This window comes from Mustela nigripes, chromosome 10, assembly GCF_022355385.1.
Source record: "Mustela nigripes isolate SB6536 chromosome 10, MUSNIG.SB6536, whole genome shotgun sequence".
Classification (NCBI taxonomy): domain Eukaryota; kingdom Metazoa; phylum Chordata; class Mammalia; order Carnivora; family Mustelidae; genus Mustela; species Mustela nigripes.
In genome coordinates this window covers 43,020,936-43,037,024 of record NC_081566.1, presented here as the reverse complement: position 1 = coordinate 43,037,024, position 16,089 = coordinate 43,020,936, and the positions used below count along the sequence as shown (strand labels likewise).

The following is a 16,089-nucleotide window of genomic DNA, read 5'->3' as shown; positions in this document are numbered from 1 at the left end:
TGGTCTGAAACTTACAGTGATCACTTTGAGTCAGGATTATTTGGGGGTATGGGGGAGCAGTCTCATTTCTCACCCCTGGATAGCAGAGCCCCCTGAGCCCCCAACCTCAGGCCCCTCTAGGATGGAGAAAGGCAGGGAAGAGGAGCGGCGTTTCTGCAAAGCACTGCTCTCTGTGGACGCCCTCCCCCTGCCAAGTGGGGCAGTGTTTCCTGGAACGTGCCCTTTCCTATCCCCAGCAGAGCAGGAAGGCGTGGGTGCGGGCTTGGCTGACAGGTTCGGCTTCAGGAGCAGGCGGGCACTCCCAGCCAGGATGAACAGGATGGGCCTGAATTCGGCCAAAGGAAGAAAGAGAGACGCTCACTGTCTCCCCTGCCACGTTCTACCCGCTCAACCTCAGGGCTGCCCTGCCCCCCAGGCTGGTTCCACATCCCCGGCCTCTGGGGGCCCCCGTGTGTGTGTGTGTGTGTGTGTGTGTGTGTGTGTGTGTGTGTGTGTCAGAAGCTCCCACTGCCCCCCGCCTGAGCTGCCTCTTCGAGAAGGTTCTGTGGGTGGAGAATGTGTGTAGGCATTGGCCAGCCCTGGGCTGGAGGTCAGGTGGTGTGAAATCCCGGGCTGAATTCCGTGTGGGCTGGGAAGACTTCTGCACAGAGCCTGGTATTGTGGCGCCTTGTTCCCCTGGGCTGCCTCCCAGCTCATCACTGCTGAAACCCTATACCTTCTGGGTCCTGCTCACGTGTGTGCTGGGAGGTGGAGGGCTCTGGGAGTGCTGACGGGGGCAGCCAGAGGGGCCTAGCTGTACTTCCTACATTTTGTCTTTAAATAATCACACAGACAGTGTTCCTTACAAACAATTGAGACAATATTCCATGCATATGCTTAGCTTATGTCTGTCCAGGCTCCTTGACGCTGCCCGCCCATATTCGTTACAGACGCCTCAACACAAAGCTAGTAGCTTGGAAGCTGGGAGGGGCAGGTGATCTGCAGGGAGAAGGGGTATGAGGCTGTGCTCCAAGAGAAGCTTCGAAAACCCCCTGTTAGCCACCCTCGTGAGAGGAGGGGAGCCGAGGAGAATTCTTCCCCTCTCTGGAGCTCTTTGTCCAGTTTCGGTCCAGTTCAGGTGAGAAAGAATGGGACAAAGCCCAGTGTGGCCAGGCCTGCAGGGAACTGGAACCCCAATGGTAGGCACCAGCCGTGTCTAAGAGTAACAGTGCCCGAGTTCCTCCAGGGGAGTGAGAAGGGATTCGCATCCCTTCCAGCATTTGCAAGGGCCTGGTTCTTCCTGTGGGTACCTCAAAGCTCAGCACCTGTTGCTGGGGGAGAGGGAGCAGGGCAAGGGGGTTCTTTCCCATCCTTAGTCTCGGAGAGGGGGTCCCCTAAAGCGAGTCCTAGGCCCTCCGCCTGTGAGGGACCAGACCAGGAGCTCAGGTCAGCATATGTTGTAGCCCTAAGAAGATGTGCCCTTCCCCCAGAGTCCTGGTGTGGACGTCCCCCCCACCACACAGGCACACACCCCCAACAAAACACACTCTGACAAGAGAAGAGAAATCCTTACCTTATAGGCGCTCCTGGTGTCCAGCCTCCCCAGGTCTCTGGCCCTAGCCCTAGCCCCCTCTGCTATTCCTTGCTCATATTTTGTTATTACTACTATTTTTTTTTTAAATGCCTAACAAAGTTTGTCACCTCACCCATTTTTAAATATACCGTTCAGTAGTGTTAAGTATATGCACATCATTGTGAAACATCTCCAGAACTTTTCATCTTACAAAACGGAAACCCTGAACACTAAATCCTCTGCAGCCCCTGGCAACCAAACATTCTACTTTTCAATTCTGTGTATTTGACTACTTTGGACACCTGACATGAGTAGAATCACACCGTATTTGTCTTCTTATGACTGGCTTATTTCACTTTAGTATAATGTCCTTCAGGTTGACCCATGCTGTAGCGCAGGTTGGAATGTCCTTTTGGAGGATGGATACAATCCCACTGGATGTGTGTACCACCCTTCATGTGTCCATATCCACCCGTGCACACCTCGGTTGCTCATACGTCTCAGCCATTGTGGATAATGTTGCTAGGAATGTGGGTGAGCAAACATGAATTCAGGACTCTGCTTTCCCTTCTTTGGGATATGTATCTAGCAGCCAGATTGCTGGGTCCATGGTAGTTCTATTTTTAATTTTGGGGGGGTGTGCCCGGCTAGCTCAGTCAGTAGAGCATGAGACTCTTAATTTTGGGGGGACACCCCCGCCTGTTTCCCATAGACAGTGTAGCATTTTGCATCCCCACCAACAGTGTACAACAGTGTTCTGACACTTGTTATCTCCTGGGGTGTCTTTGTAGTAACATCCTCATGGGTATAAGGTGATAAATCTCATTGTGGGTTTGATTTGCAGTGTCTCAACTGTGGAGTGACAATGCTGAAACGGCCTTGAGGGACCCTCCAGCATGGCCCCAGATTGTACATTTTATAGTCGGGAGCTTGAGGCCCCCATAGTGTGCCTGAGGTCCCCACGCTGGGCCTTGTGGGCAGATGCTGGGACATATCATGAGGCCCATCACCGTGGTCTCTGTAGGAGACCCAAGGCTCTCAGTCCGGTGTCCTCACACCTACAGTACTCTGCCTCCTGACCCCCTCATCAACCTCCATAAGCCTGCCTGGCTGCCTGCCCCCTCCTCCCAACCTGAAGGCGTTCCATTCCTGAAACAAATAAAGAACAAAGAAAGGAACCCATGAAGCCGTCAGCCCCGGCAGGGAGGCACAATCCCAGGCTTTTTTGCAAGTCTTCAGTTTCACTTGCAATTAAAGTAGCTTTCAAATAGCCAATCCTGGCTCCTTGGCTTTTCCCCCTTAGCAGGAACAAGCACAGTGTCCTCTGAAACTCACTTTCCTTACGCACAAAATGGGGATCAAAACAGCCCCCACGGCAGTAGACTGTTGATCTGCCGAAATGAGCAAGTGCACGGAGAGCACTTCTCCTAGTGCGCAGTGGGCACTGAACAGCTCTCAGCTGACGGAGCTGGTAGGAGAGCGAGGCCTGATGGGCCTGGGACTAGAACCCAGGTCTCCTGACTCCTAATCCAGTGCTCTTCCTGGAGGCGTACGCTGGCCTCTCCTACCTGAGAGCTTGGGGAAGCTATGTGGGGTGAGGGACTGCAGAGGACGCATAAGAAGCCTCTTGCAGGCAGCACGCAGAGGCCCCGGGCCTCTGTGTTAATTCAGAGCCTATTGGAGAGGAGAGTTGCTGTGGCTGAGGCCCAAGGCCCTTGGACACAGAAACCAAACAAACTCGAATCTCCTCGGCCCCAGCCCAGCCCCATGGTGCCCAGCTCTCACAGCTGAGACAACACCACCCAAGGCTGAGGCCAGGGAGAAACTAGGCTGAAGACAAAGAGGTTGGGAATTGCTATTTGAGGGGGGGATCACAAAGGAGTTCTGGGGTATAAGGTAGCCTGGGGTGATGGCCTTGTGGGTTCCTACCTCCTGTCCGTCGGCTCCAGAAAGCAGGCAGAGGGAGAAGAGCCAGGCTGGGGTCTTCCGCCTGGAAGAACACCTCCGTGTCTCCCTGTTTCTGGGTGGCAAGAAGGAGGGGGCTGTGTTGTTGGAGCACCGTGGTCTTGGTTTGGGTCCAAGGTTCTTGGGGAAAAGGCGTCCGGCGTGCTCACGCCCTGCTGATTCCACTTCCTCCTCAAGCCCCTGGCCCCAGACTATCTGTTCAACCTGGTGCCAGCTCTTTGGGGCACTGAAATCCCTGGGTTCTGTTTTCACCTTGTAGCACTGGGAAGTCTTCCAGAAGGTGACCGAGGTCTTCATCCTAGTGCCTGCGCTGCTGGGGCTTAAGGGGAACCTGGAAATGACCCTGGCGTCGAGGCTGTCCACTGCAGTGAGTGTCCTGGCGGGGAAACACACAGAAGACGCGGGGCGGCGTGGAGCCAGACTGAGAGCTCACTGCAGGCCTTTCCCAAGAGCCCAGGCCCGGAGTGTGGGGCTGGGGTGGGAAGGTGTGGGGAGATCCCGGCCCGCGTGTCCTGCTCCTGCACAGGGGCTCCCTGCCCGGAGTGGTTCCCAGGCTTGGTTTCTGGATGTCCCGGCCATCCCTGGACTCTTGCCTCGCCCCCTGCTCCGCAACCCGCCTCGTGACTGTTTGTGCAGCTTTGACCCGCGAGCATCACGCTGGTCCCTCCACCTGCACAGATGGGGGCCTCCTCTGATCTCCAGCCCTGCCCCGCAGCTGGGCAGGAGCGGAGCCAGGCCTTCCCAGCCCCCCATTCGTCCCTTTCCCTTTCCCTCGAGGCAGCTTGCTCCTCACTAAGGGAGTAGAGAAGGGGCAGCTTATCAGTCCCCCTGCCCACAGCCCTGTAGGTGGGCCATGATAGTCCCGAGACTGGACCAGATACAGGGCTCTGGGGTGGAAGGTGAGAAGCAGAAAAGCTCAGTGGGGCGGAGGGAGGGGGGCGGGGGGCAGGGCTGGCCCATGTGGCTACAAGTCTAGAGGAGGCAGCAGAGGGAGCAGCAGCTGGTCCAGCCAGCCCACCCCACCCCCACCCACGGCCTGACTTCCCGAGTACTCCTGGGCCACGTCGTTCTTCCCAAACCCTCTTGCAGACTCAGCCCCGCACCAGCACCTGCGCTGGAACAGAAGGCTGGCTGCAGGGCCAGGGATCGGGTCGCTCTGACCCACTCGGGCGCGGGCTTCCTGGGAGGAGCAGTGCGCAGGATGGAGCCGTCCTGAAAAGAGGAGGACCAGGAGGGGCCGCCAGGAGCTGCCCCCACCCAGCTGCAGGAGCTCACTCAGGCTTGTTAGCTCCTTCCTTCTGGCCTCCTTGACGCGGCTTCATGTTCCCTGGGGGTTATGTCCCCGTCCCCGAGTCCTAGACCCTGTGCACTGCCTCCTGATCCAGGCAGGGTCCTAACGAAGGAGCCGCAGGCCTTTTCCAGCCTGGAGCTCCAGCCTTGCCCTCCCTCTCCCAGGCCAACATTGGGCACATGGACACACCCAAGGAGCTCTGGCGCATGATCACTGGGAACATGGCCCTCATCCAGGTAAGAAAGCAGAGACTAGAGAGGGTGGGCTAAGCTCCCCCCTTGGTCAGGAATCTGAAAGACTGAGCTCAGCCCTAGCCAGCTTGAGAGTGAGGCGCCAGCATCCTGCCGAGCTGGCCGCTCCCGAAGCGGCTCTAGGAGGGAACCAAGTTTCCCAGGCCAGCAGCCAAGACGGGGAGGGCCCAGCAGGTCCCATGTCAGGGCCCAGCTCGCAGGGGTCCGCTGGGCTCGAGTTCCCACAGACCAGACTCAGGAGTGCCGGACTGTCCTCGACCACCGTTGTCAAATCTGTGTGTGAGGCGACACGGGTTCCAGACTGGGAGTCTCCCCGCTTGAGTCCCGGCCTTGTCTCCTGACTGCAGGCTTAGGCTCTGCTGATTCTCACCCCAATCCCCAGAGGGATGACCGGCTCCTGCGGGGTGCACTGCCCAGGACTAGTGTCTGGGGAGAAACTAAATAAATAAAGACATCATTCCGGCCTGGGAGGACTGCACAGTCCAGCCCAGCCTGCCTCCTGGGGCTGCTAAGAGTCAGGCAGAAGGCTGGCCCAGCACTCGGGCGACCTGCGCTAGGAAACCCGCGGCCCCTGAGCTCCTCTGAGTTACCACTCTTGCCTCAGGTGCAGGCCACGGTCGTGGGCTTCCTGGCATCCATCGCAGCCGTTGTCTTCGGCTGGATCCCTGATGGCCACTTCAGTATCCCGCACGCCTTCCTGCTCTGTGCCAGCAGCGTGGCCACGGCCTTCATCGCCTCCCTGGTCCTGGGTAAGGAAGGACAGGCGGGGCAGGGGAGGAGGGAGGCGGCCTCAGAGGTGTCGCGGGGCCTGGCACCTCCAGTCTCTCCTTTTGTTCATTGATACCCCTTGATCTCTTCTCCCCTGCCCGGCCCTACCTCTTCCTCCCCAGGTATGATCATGATCGGAGTCATCATTGGCTCTCGAAAGATTGGCATCAACCCAGACAACGTGGCCACGCCCATTGCCGCCAGCCTGGGTGACCTCATCACCTTGGCACTGCTCTCAGGCATCAGCTGGGGACTCTACCTAGAGCGAGGTGAGGCTGAGGCCACTGGGGGTGTGACCAGGGCGGATCCCCCGGTGGGCTGTGGGGAGACGGTGGTGGGTTTGCACATGTGTAAGGCTTTCCTCTATGTTCTTAACCATCTGGTTGGAGCGAAGTTTTGTACCCGAGCTTGGAGACTGAGGCTTAGTACTCTCAAAGTCACACAAGGCAGCAGGGCCACAGGGGAAAGGATCTGAGAACTCTATGCCTGCCTGGTCCTGCAGACTCCTGCTTACCTTGGAGGAGTAAAAGGGAAGGGCTGAAGGAGAGAAGCTGAAGCCTGGAATCTGCCCGCAGCATGGAGAAGGGGCTGGGAGACTGTGCTTCTGGGTCTCCAAGCAGGGGACGTTAGAAGCTGGTCTCTGCCCCTGATTAGCTCCAGGCCTAGGGAGCTCTCAGCTTGGTTTCTCATCCACACAATGGACAAGGCTCCCCGCCCCACCCCCAGGCTTGCAGGGAGGATCAATGAGGTCCTGTGTTGTGTTGTGTTGCATGTCGTGTTGTGTTGCGTTTTTGGTTCCTGCCGGGATTATTGTCAGGCTGAGCTGGGGCAGGCCTGAGCGGGCAGCTGCAGCGCTTACCTCCCTCTTCTCTGCCTCTCTCAGATGACTGGCAATACATCTACCCCCTGGTGTGTGCCTTCTTCGTGGCCCTGCTGCCTGTGTGGGTGGTGCTGGCCCGACGGAGCCCAGCCACAAGGGAGGTGTTGTACTCGGGCTGGGAGCCTGTCATCATCGCCATGGCCATCAGCAGGTAGGCTCAGGCCCTTGGGACATGCCTTCTCACACCCACTCACAGATGCCCTGGTGAGCCCTGGAGAGAGAAAAAGTGGTACAGAGTCTAGAAACACCTTCCAGAGTGTATCAGCCCCATGGCCTTCTGTCACATGTGACAGAAACCATCTGACGTGGGTTTCCTTGAAAAGTAGAATGCACTGGCTTAAGGCACGAGAAGGGCACAGCTGGTTTCAGGGCTATTGATGACACCATCTGGGCTGTGGTGGTCTCTCTTGGTTCTGCTTGTGCCTGTGATGGCCTGTGGCTTGAGGTTCCAACTAACTCCGGCGGGAAAAAGTCTGTCCGCAGTTCCACGGAGTCCCGCCAGAGAATTTCACTGGCTCTCGTCCAGTCACATGGCTGTCCCTGTCTCACTGTGGCCTCAGGGATGTGCTGCTCTGATTGGTTGGGGCTGGGGCCTAGCCATCCGTAGAACAATGTCACCTGAACCATAGGGGCTGAGTTTGAGAGAGGCGGTTCCTGAGAATGAGCCCAGTGCTGTTACCACAAGGGGGACTAATGGGCAGAACACCAGCGGTCTTTGTGGGCGGCTCGTCCCGGGCTCCTCTCGCCAACCCAGGGGGCAGGTACAGGTGGCAGGGGCCTGACCCCACACCACCAGTTTGCTCTGGGGGGGCACTGTGCCCAGTCTGAATATTATAAGCAGCAACTGGTTCTGGCAAAGGAGACAAGGGACTCCTGGGAGCCCCTTGCTCGCCAAGGCCAGATGGGCCTGTCCTCCCGGAACTGTCAGTGATCTCTGTGTCACTTTGTCTTCGTCTGTAGTGTGGGAGGCCTCATCTTGGACAAGACTGTCTCTGACCCCAACTTTGCAGGGATGGCCGTCTTCACGCCTGTGATTAATGGTGAGGTCTTGGCGTCAGCTGCCGGGGAAAAGGAGAGGGGCAGGAGAAGAGAAGGCGGGGGCCTCTGGATCAGTCAGGACTCCCGCAGCAAGAGCATCCGGCTCAGATAGCTCAGACCTGAGCGAAGGGGCGGCTCACAGAGCGGGGAGCGGGGACAGGACCCAGAGATGAACAACAGCCGGAAGCCCTCATCCTCAAGGGTCAAGGGGAGAAAAAAATGTTACAGGAGCCTAGAGAGAACACTCTTCTGCCCCCGAAGGGGATAAGCCACTGCCAAAAAGAGAGGGATAAAGGAAAAAAGAATACCCGAGCTTGCCTTCCTTCCACCTCCCAGGACGTGTCCTGGTGGCTCCTGTTGAACAAACCGGATGAGGAGCAGCCCACTAGGGAGCCTGGGGGACGCGGTCTGTAGTCAGCCTCTCAGAGCTCTGGGCAAGGCTGGCAAGAGCAGGGAAGAGGTCGGGGCTGGGAGAGCAAACAACAAACTCGGTTCCTAGGACAGGCCCCAGAGTCCAGAGCTCAGACCTGACACTTGAACTTGGTTCCTGGAACCAGCACAGGAGCGTGGGATGCCTGGGTCGGCTCGGACAGGGGCTGGGCAGGGCAAGGCCTTGTCCCCTCGGCTGGGTGGGACAGCAGGTGTGCAGGCTATGCTGGTGAAATCAGGCTGCCTGAGTGGGCAGATCTGTCGGCGCCCCTTCCTGCACCCTTAGTCACCCTGGGAGCACGTGGGACAGCCGTGTCTCCATAGAGAGGAGGGTAGAAGCAACTAGAAGACTCCCTGGTGGAGTGGGGGACCAGTGATGTGTCACGCCCTCCCTGCTCCTCACTCCACCCCGTCCAAGCACTTTTGTCCCTCTGCAGGTGTTGGGGGGAATCTGGTGGCAGTGCAGGCCAGCCGCATCTCCACCTTCCTGCACATGAACGGGATGCCAGGCGAGAACTCTGAGCAAACCCCTCGCCGCTGCCCCAGTCCTTGCACCACCTTCTTCAGTCCCGGTAATGGCAGAGTCCCAGCCTCCTGGTCCGTGCCAGCCCTGGGGGGAGGGGCCGACAGTGAGGGAGGGAACCTCCCTTCAGAAACAGCTGGGACCTGGCCAGGTCGCTTCTCCCTCTCTGCCGGGCCGCACTGGCTCTCTGGAGAGAAGATCCTAGGCAGGGAGACTGTCCTTTCCAGGAACACCATTGGGGCAGGGGACCTCAGGGTGGTGAGGTAGAGACTGTCAGCCCCCTGCTGTCCTGGGGCATAGTGGAGCACCTCCTCCTCACTCCTCCTCCCTTCTCTCCCCGGGCTCCAGATGTGAATTCTCGCTCGGCCCGAGTCCTCTTCCTCCTCGTGGTTCCAGGACACCTGGTGTTCCTCTACACCATCAGCTGTATGCAGGGCGGGCACACGACGCTCACCTTCATCTTCATCATCTTCTACATGACAGCTGCACTGCTCCAGGTACAGGCGGGCAGGAGCACGGGGAGGGCCTGCCACACACTCTGCCGCCTCGTGCTCTGGGCCTGGCTGGCCAAGAGACGCAGGACAGGGGTTCCAGAGAACTGGGTGTGGGTCTGGCAGGGTCACTCACATGCTGTGTGACTCGGGCCCAGTCGCTTCACTTCTCTGAGCCTCCGGGATACATTTGCCAATTGAGAGAAATGGACCCAAGGCAGTGGTTTGTGGGCAGGTGGTCATTGTCAGGTGCCAGGCAGGTGGGCCCCGGAGGGGTGGGGGGCGCCCCCACTGGCCTGGCCCCAGAGCGCCTCTTGGCTGCTTTGCATGCTGGGGCTTCCTGAGAAGATGTCATTTGAATGAAGGGTTTCAGAGCTCAAAACGGTGTCAGATCCACCACACCGGGTCCTCTGCAGGATCCTGCCCAGCCTTGCTGTTCTTTGACACAATCTGCTCTCTCCCTGGTAGTGTTAGCCCATTATTTTTTTCTACTTATTTTGGAAGAATTATACATTCACAAGAGGCTGCAAATAGGAGGTACACAGAGGCCTATTGTCTCTTCAGCCGGTTTCCCCACTGGAAGCCTCTCACATAGTTCAGCCCCATCAAAGGACCAGCCGTTCAGCCTCGGAACAGTCCATGGGGCTCACTCAGATGACAGCGGCTTTACGCACACCCGTGTGCGTGCACGCACGTGTGTATAATTCTGTGCGGTCCTGTCCCCTGTGCCGATCCATCTGTCCAACACCCATGAAGACACAGAACTGTTCGCCCCTCACAAGCCCCCTCCTATGCTCCGCTTGGGGCCACACTCACCCCGTTAGACATTGTCAATTTCCATAGACATGACTTTGAGTAATAATAACAGTCCCGTCATTCAAAACTTTTTAAAGGTTCACAGTGAAAGCTCTTCTTTCCCGCCCTCTCTCTGTCCCCCAGCGTCTTCCTCCCAGCCATCCACGCAGTCCGTGTCTTGTATATCCTTCAAGCGCCTGCTATATTTATACAAGCAAACATATAATTTTCCTCCCCCTTTTTTTTTACACACCCATCACGCACTCTACACACTGTCCACAGCCTGTGTTTTCGCAGCACAGTTGATCTTAGAGATCATTCCACATGGATACCTAAGGAGGAGAGCAACCTGATTTGTTATGGCGGCATTCTTCTGCCCTATAGATTACATCATCTCATGTAACCAGTTCCCTCTGGGTGAACACTCATCCTCTAGCCCCTCACCTCAAACCTTAAAAGGACTGTGTGTTGGGACAGCTTAGCGAGAACCAGCCATAGGCTCTTGCCTCGCCACCACACCCCCCTTGCAAGCTGGAGTTAAGTATACTCCGCGGGGAAGGCGGGGTGGGGGGTGTGACGGGATGATCCGAGGGTCTGCTGCTGGGGGCTTAGCCCTGGGCTCCTACTCTCACCTCTGCGGTCTCCTCTGGGCCTGTGGAGGGCCAGAGCGGGGTGCTGAGTCCCCTGGAGAGTGCTTCCTGATCACTTTGCTCTCTCCGCTCAGCCATGTGTCTCTGGAATGAGGCTGGAATGAGCAGACAGCTGCTACCATGCCCTTCCTGGAGCATGTCCCAAAGTCCTGGTCACACTCTTTATTTGGGACTCTTCTGCAGCTGCTGGAAAGGACGCAAGGCGATGGGGGACTGGCCCTCATACAGGGCCAGGGGCAGGCCATGGGAGCACCAGGGAGCTGTGTGCAAGGTGGGGGGTGGGGCAGCAGGAAGGGTGTTAGAGCCTCAGAGAGAAGACTGGAGAACAACAAAGCTGGCCTAAAATTAGGTATCAGTTCTGGCTTCAGGATCGCCCAAGGTCTCCATTTCCTGCGTCTGAGCCCCTTAGGGCAGAATTTACATACCACAGTTTTTGCAAAGTACAGTCAAGAGTAAAACCTCCCTCCCAAATGACTGAGTTGGAGATTTACCGTTAGAAAGCATTTCACCCTCACGCAGATGCGGTCATTTAAGGAGCCCAGATGTCAGGAGTGGTGTTGAGTGTAGAGAAGATGCAGGCCCGCCCACTCTTTCCTGGTATTGCACATCAAGTGCTTTGCCAACTTCAAGTGTATGGGAGTCTTGCTAATGTGCAAATTCTGATTTGGGAGATCAAGAGTGGACTTGAGATTCTGCATTTCTTTTCTTTTCTTTTTTTTAAGATTTCATTCATTTACTTGAGAGACACAGAGAGAGAGAGAGCATGAGCATGAGCTGCGGAGGAGCAGAGGGAGAGGGAGAAGCAGACTTTCCACCCAGCAGGGAGCCCAACACGGGGCTTGATCTTGGGACTCCAGGATCATAACCTGAGCTGAAGGCAGAGATGCAACCAGCCAAGCCCCCAGGCGCCCCAAGATTCTGCATTCCTAACCCGCTTCCAGCTGTTGTTGATGTCACTGGTCCTGGGCCCACTAGCAGAGGTCTAGTCGAGATCATGCTTGATCTGTAGACATGGAAGGGAAGCAAGGGCACAGATAAAGCAGCAGATAATCCAAAATGTCTTTTGAATTGATGTGCACTCTCTGCTTTCTATTCGGCCGACTTACTCATAATTCTGTTTTGCTGGGCTCACGTTAAACTAGACTTGCATTGTCTGAGACCACAACAGCAGAATGGAAAGGGCCAGGAGGACGCTAGCTTGGCGTAATCAAGTGTTCCTCAGGCAGCTGTGCCAGCAGCAGCCTCAAACACTTCTGCTCCGAGGAGAAATACCTGCATGAAAAGCCAGCTCCAGGCCCCAGCCCCCTGCCAGGCCCCTGGAGAGGCCCCCGTGGCAGGCACTTGGGGGCAGGATGTAATGCTGCTGGGGGGGGTTTCTGGGGAGTAGCAGTATCTTCCTGGGACGCGGACTCTCTGCCCCAGGCGGTGACTGTGCAACAGAGGAACATAAGGTCTGGTTGGGCTGGAAAGATGCATCGCAGCATAAGGACTGTGGCTGGCCAAGCCCGGGCTTACAAAGAATGTGCTTTCTTGAGTGGCCTCTGGCTCCCCCTGGAGAGAGGGGATGGCAATAGGCCGGGCCCGTCTGTCTCCGCAGGTGCTGATTCTCCTGTACATCGCAGACTGGATGGTGCACTGGATGTGGGGCCGGGGCCTGGACCCAGACAACTTCTCCATCCCGTACTTGACGGCTCTGGGGGACCTGCTTGGCACTGGGCTCTTAGCACTCAGCTTTCATGTCCTCTGGCTCATCGGGGACCGAGACACGGATGTCGGGGACTAGCCTGGTCACTCCACCTTTGCCCCCCTCCCTGCCCCATGCACTTTCTGTTCAAATTTTTTTCTTTTATTCCCCTTCCCCCTACCCGACTCCACACTCCCACCTCTTTCTAGGACTTCACTTTGATACCGAATTCTCATTATTTTCAATGGGAATTTTTATACATTGAGCCAAGTTCCTATAGCAAGAATTCCGACAGGACAGATGGACTGAGATAAGCAGTACAAGTAGATTTTTGAGACAATCACCAAGTGCAATTTCATGGTGGGTGAGGCGAGGTAGACTGAGGCGGGGGTTTCCATCTGGGGTCGGGGGACATTTGGTTTAGCTTTAGCAAACTCAGTCGTGGCCCTAATGAGAAACCCTGTGTGCGTGGGCTCTGGCTTTTTGGGTTTGTTTTTGTTTTCTCTCTCTCTTTTTTTTTTCCTTTTTTTTTTTTCTTTTTGATTGAACAGAGAGATAAATATCATTCCCCTCCCCCGCCAGCTCCTAAAACACACACACGCTTTTTTTCTAGAAATGGACCAACTTCAAAGCACTAGTAAAGAGATAGCTGCTCCTGGCCCCTGGTAACCCTAACCCTATCCTCGGCCCTCTGTCCCAAAAAAGACTGAGGTGGACTAACCATTCAAATTGCACACACACCTCTTACCCGATTGCCTGATAAACACGGTGAACCCCTCCCTTTGATCTTCTTCCCATTGATTGTGGGAAGAAATGAACCAAAGCCTGGTCTCTGTTGACCCAAGGCCACCAATAGGTTTACCAAGATCTACGTCCTTCCAGGGCCCAGAGCATCGATTGTTTATCTCTGTTCAATCTTGATGTCTAATTGTCTCAACACTAGCTTTCCCAGAGCTTGCCAGGCTGGGTTCCGAGATTAGGGACAGGGAGCAAGGACGCGGGGTATGGTTGGGAGGCGGAGGGCAACCGGGGTTGTTTCAGTGCCACCGATGACATTTCACGGGGTCACCTTAGTCCCCCTCACTTCCTGAGATCACTCCTGCTGTCCTGCTGTGGAGGTTTCCTGTGTCTTGGCTTCTGCCCTCGTCCATCACACCCTCAGTCACCCATTCAGCCAGTGCACAGCCTCCCCAAGAGGAGTCCCGTGCGGGCGTGGTCTGAGGCTTCCGCTGAGCCGCATGGTAGGTCCTGTGCCAGCGGTAAGGGAGCCGGCTCTCAGCTCACCTCATCCCCAGATACAAAGGCCTTGTGCTCCTTCCAATCTTGCGGAGAAAGTTTCCCTGCTAGAAGCGTTTGCATCTGTGTCATCAGGCCAGCTTCTGCCTCCCGATCTCCCCTCTGTGCAGGCCGACCCCCACGAGAGCCCCCAGGCCCGTCGCTCCACCAGCAGCTCGCTTCCCTGAACTATACCCTTCCTCACCTTTTCTTCCCTCCACCTGTCTGTCCTCACTAGCTGCCCGACAGAGGATTTGGACCCAGTAGGCTGGACGGCACCGGCTGCGGCTGCCCTTCTCTGCCCAGCACAAGCTTCAGGGAACAGGGGAGCCTCGGCATCCGCCCCACCCATTGCTCTGACCAGATGAGAAATCTGTCCACACTCGCATGTGTGCGAATCTGAGCGTTCGGATGCAGGTTTTTCCCTAGGCTCCCCATCCGCAGCCTCACCATCGACCCTCCTCTCTGTAGCGGAAAAGGTCCACCTCCAGGGGCAGGCTAGGCAGTGACCCCGGGTCCTCCCGACCCTGTGCCTCATCCCCACAACCTGGCCGGTTCCTCCAGAGACTGTCTGTCCTTTCCATCCATTTCCACCCATGCTACCTTCTGGAGTCTTTCAGTTGGAAGGAAAGGTAGAGACCACAGGACTGGGGCTGGGGCCAGCGGAGTTCATTAACACCAGCCTGGGCTTGCAGCTGCTCGTCCCTCGGGCCCTCTCTTCGCCTCGCCGTCCACCTGCGAACACGGTTGCACACACACTCTTGTACGGCACCAAAACCAGCTCCCCTGCCCCTGAGGCCGCTCCCCTGTGTCCCCCTGTCGCCCTGGCCCCAGTCCGTCACCTCTTCCTCATCTCCCGAGTTCAGCCAGGCCACCCTGGAGACTCTGGAGCCTCCTTCTTTGCTGAAGAAGCAGGAAGGCGGGCACGCCCCCAGCCCCAAGTGCGTGAGCAAAGGGAGGACCGCGGGGTGAGAGGGAAAAGAAAATGAAGTGGACTTCCGTGGAAGATTCATTCCTTTTCCCGATTGCACAAACTGCATGTACTTTTGGCCTGGCTGCAAGGAGCGACATTGGTTTACTCTTGTATCCTTAAAAAGTTACAGAACTGTGTCTTAAGAGAATTATTTATAGTTACTATAACTGAATTGACAAATGTCAACGTAACTGATAAATTATATTTGGTAAAATAAAGAGGACGTTTATTTAGATGGTGGCTGGTTCCTATGCGTCTTACCCTAGAGCGGTCCCCTCTTGTGCGTCTTACCCGGGCGATCCTCGCTCAGAAGCGGAAAGGGGCCAGAGCATGACCAGGAAAGAAACAGCTCTTAAATAGAGATGTGTGATTAGAAAAAACCACAGTGCACATCAGTCATTTACTGAAAATGAGCGGTGCTCTGGGACACAGACCAGAAGCCAGTGCGGTGTCCTCGCCTTCCCCACACGGAGCCCGCCTCCTTCGGGTACTGTGCTGAGGAACACAAGCGTCTGTGGGGTAAGATTCCCTCACTGCAGAGTCTTACCATCTGGTCGGGTCAAAATTATTAACAGCTCTAATTTGTCGAGTGCTGAGAACGTGCCTTCACTATATTCAACCCTGGAAGCCCTTAGAAATTTACAATGGACTGCAGAAGGTTTGTCAGACCAGCCCGGATTCAGATCCCAGACCTTCCGCTTGCATTCCTGATTTTAGGGAATCCTGGACCCTCTCCGAGCCCGGCCTTCCTTATCTGCACTAATACCTCTTTCCTACAATTGCTAGGAGACTTCAGCGAGGCAATGCATAAAGTACTGGGCTCTGTGCCTAGCACGCACTAAACCCCAAGATACTAACCAGTCACTATTTAAAGGGTGGGAGATGGGTCAATGACAAGGCAGTGTCAGTACGGTGACCACAGGGGTACACGGAGGGTGGCTATGGGAGCAGGTGGATGGAAAAGGTGAAATCTAGTTTCGAGGGTCAGGGGAGTCTGGGAGGAAGCCAATGGGAATTGGAGTTAGCAGACAGTGGGAGCCGTCTGGAGGAGGGAGCGATTTGCGAGGCAGGGAAATGAGCCTCCAGCTTTGGGAAACTACGGGCAGTCGCGTGTGGCTGGAGTTTGGAGGGCAGAGGGTGACAATGTGGCCTCATGAGACGCACACTGACACACGTTTGTGACAAGGCTGTGTTTCTGAGACGGCAGATATGGAAGAGCAGAGGCCCCGTGTGGTGCCCCCAGGTCTGTCAGATGCCAAAGCCTCTGCTGGGAACCCCTGCCCACCCAGGACCCTTCCCCCACAGGACGTGTGACAACCTTGCTGAGCATATGCTAAATGCTGAGCATTACTCATCTCAGCCTTTTTTTTTCCAGCTTCGTGAAGGTACAATAGACAAATACATTTGTAAAATATTTAAAATAGAACATGATAATTTGGTACACGTATACGTTGAGAAAAGATTCCCCCCCATTGTGTTAATGAACACACCCGTCACTTCACATATTTACCGGTTTTTTCTCTT

The 16,089-nt window shown here is 56.1% G+C and overlaps 1 protein-coding gene across 3 annotated transcripts in view; it reads left to right on the top strand.

The window, feature by feature from the left end:
* The window catches only part of SLC41A1 (solute carrier family 41 member 1), a 21,721-nt gene extending 6,923 nt beyond the window's left edge, over positions 1-14,798 (top strand). The window contains exons 3-11 of one of the 3 annotated variants that reach the window (XM_059413265.1): positions 3,777-3,884; positions 4,973-5,044; positions 5,664-5,808; positions 5,950-6,096; positions 6,711-6,858; positions 7,668-7,747; positions 8,612-8,746; positions 9,046-9,194; positions 12,231-14,798. In XM_059413265.1, the coding sequence (XP_059269248.1) occupies positions 3,777-3,884; positions 4,973-5,044; positions 5,664-5,808; positions 5,950-6,096; positions 6,711-6,858; positions 7,668-7,747; positions 8,612-8,746; positions 9,046-9,194; positions 12,231-12,416 (1,170 nt within the window). In that variant the 3' untranslated portion in view covers positions 12,417-14,798. Of the gene's footprint in view, positions 1-3,776; positions 3,885-4,972; positions 5,045-5,663; positions 5,809-5,949; positions 6,097-6,710; positions 6,859-7,667; positions 7,748-8,611; positions 8,747-9,045; positions 9,195-11,355; positions 11,663-12,230 lie in introns of those variants that run through there. The other 2 variants (XM_059413267.1, XM_059413266.1) reach the window with 2 other exon arrangements.
* The last annotated feature ends 1,291 nt before the right edge of the window (positions 14,799-16,089 follow it).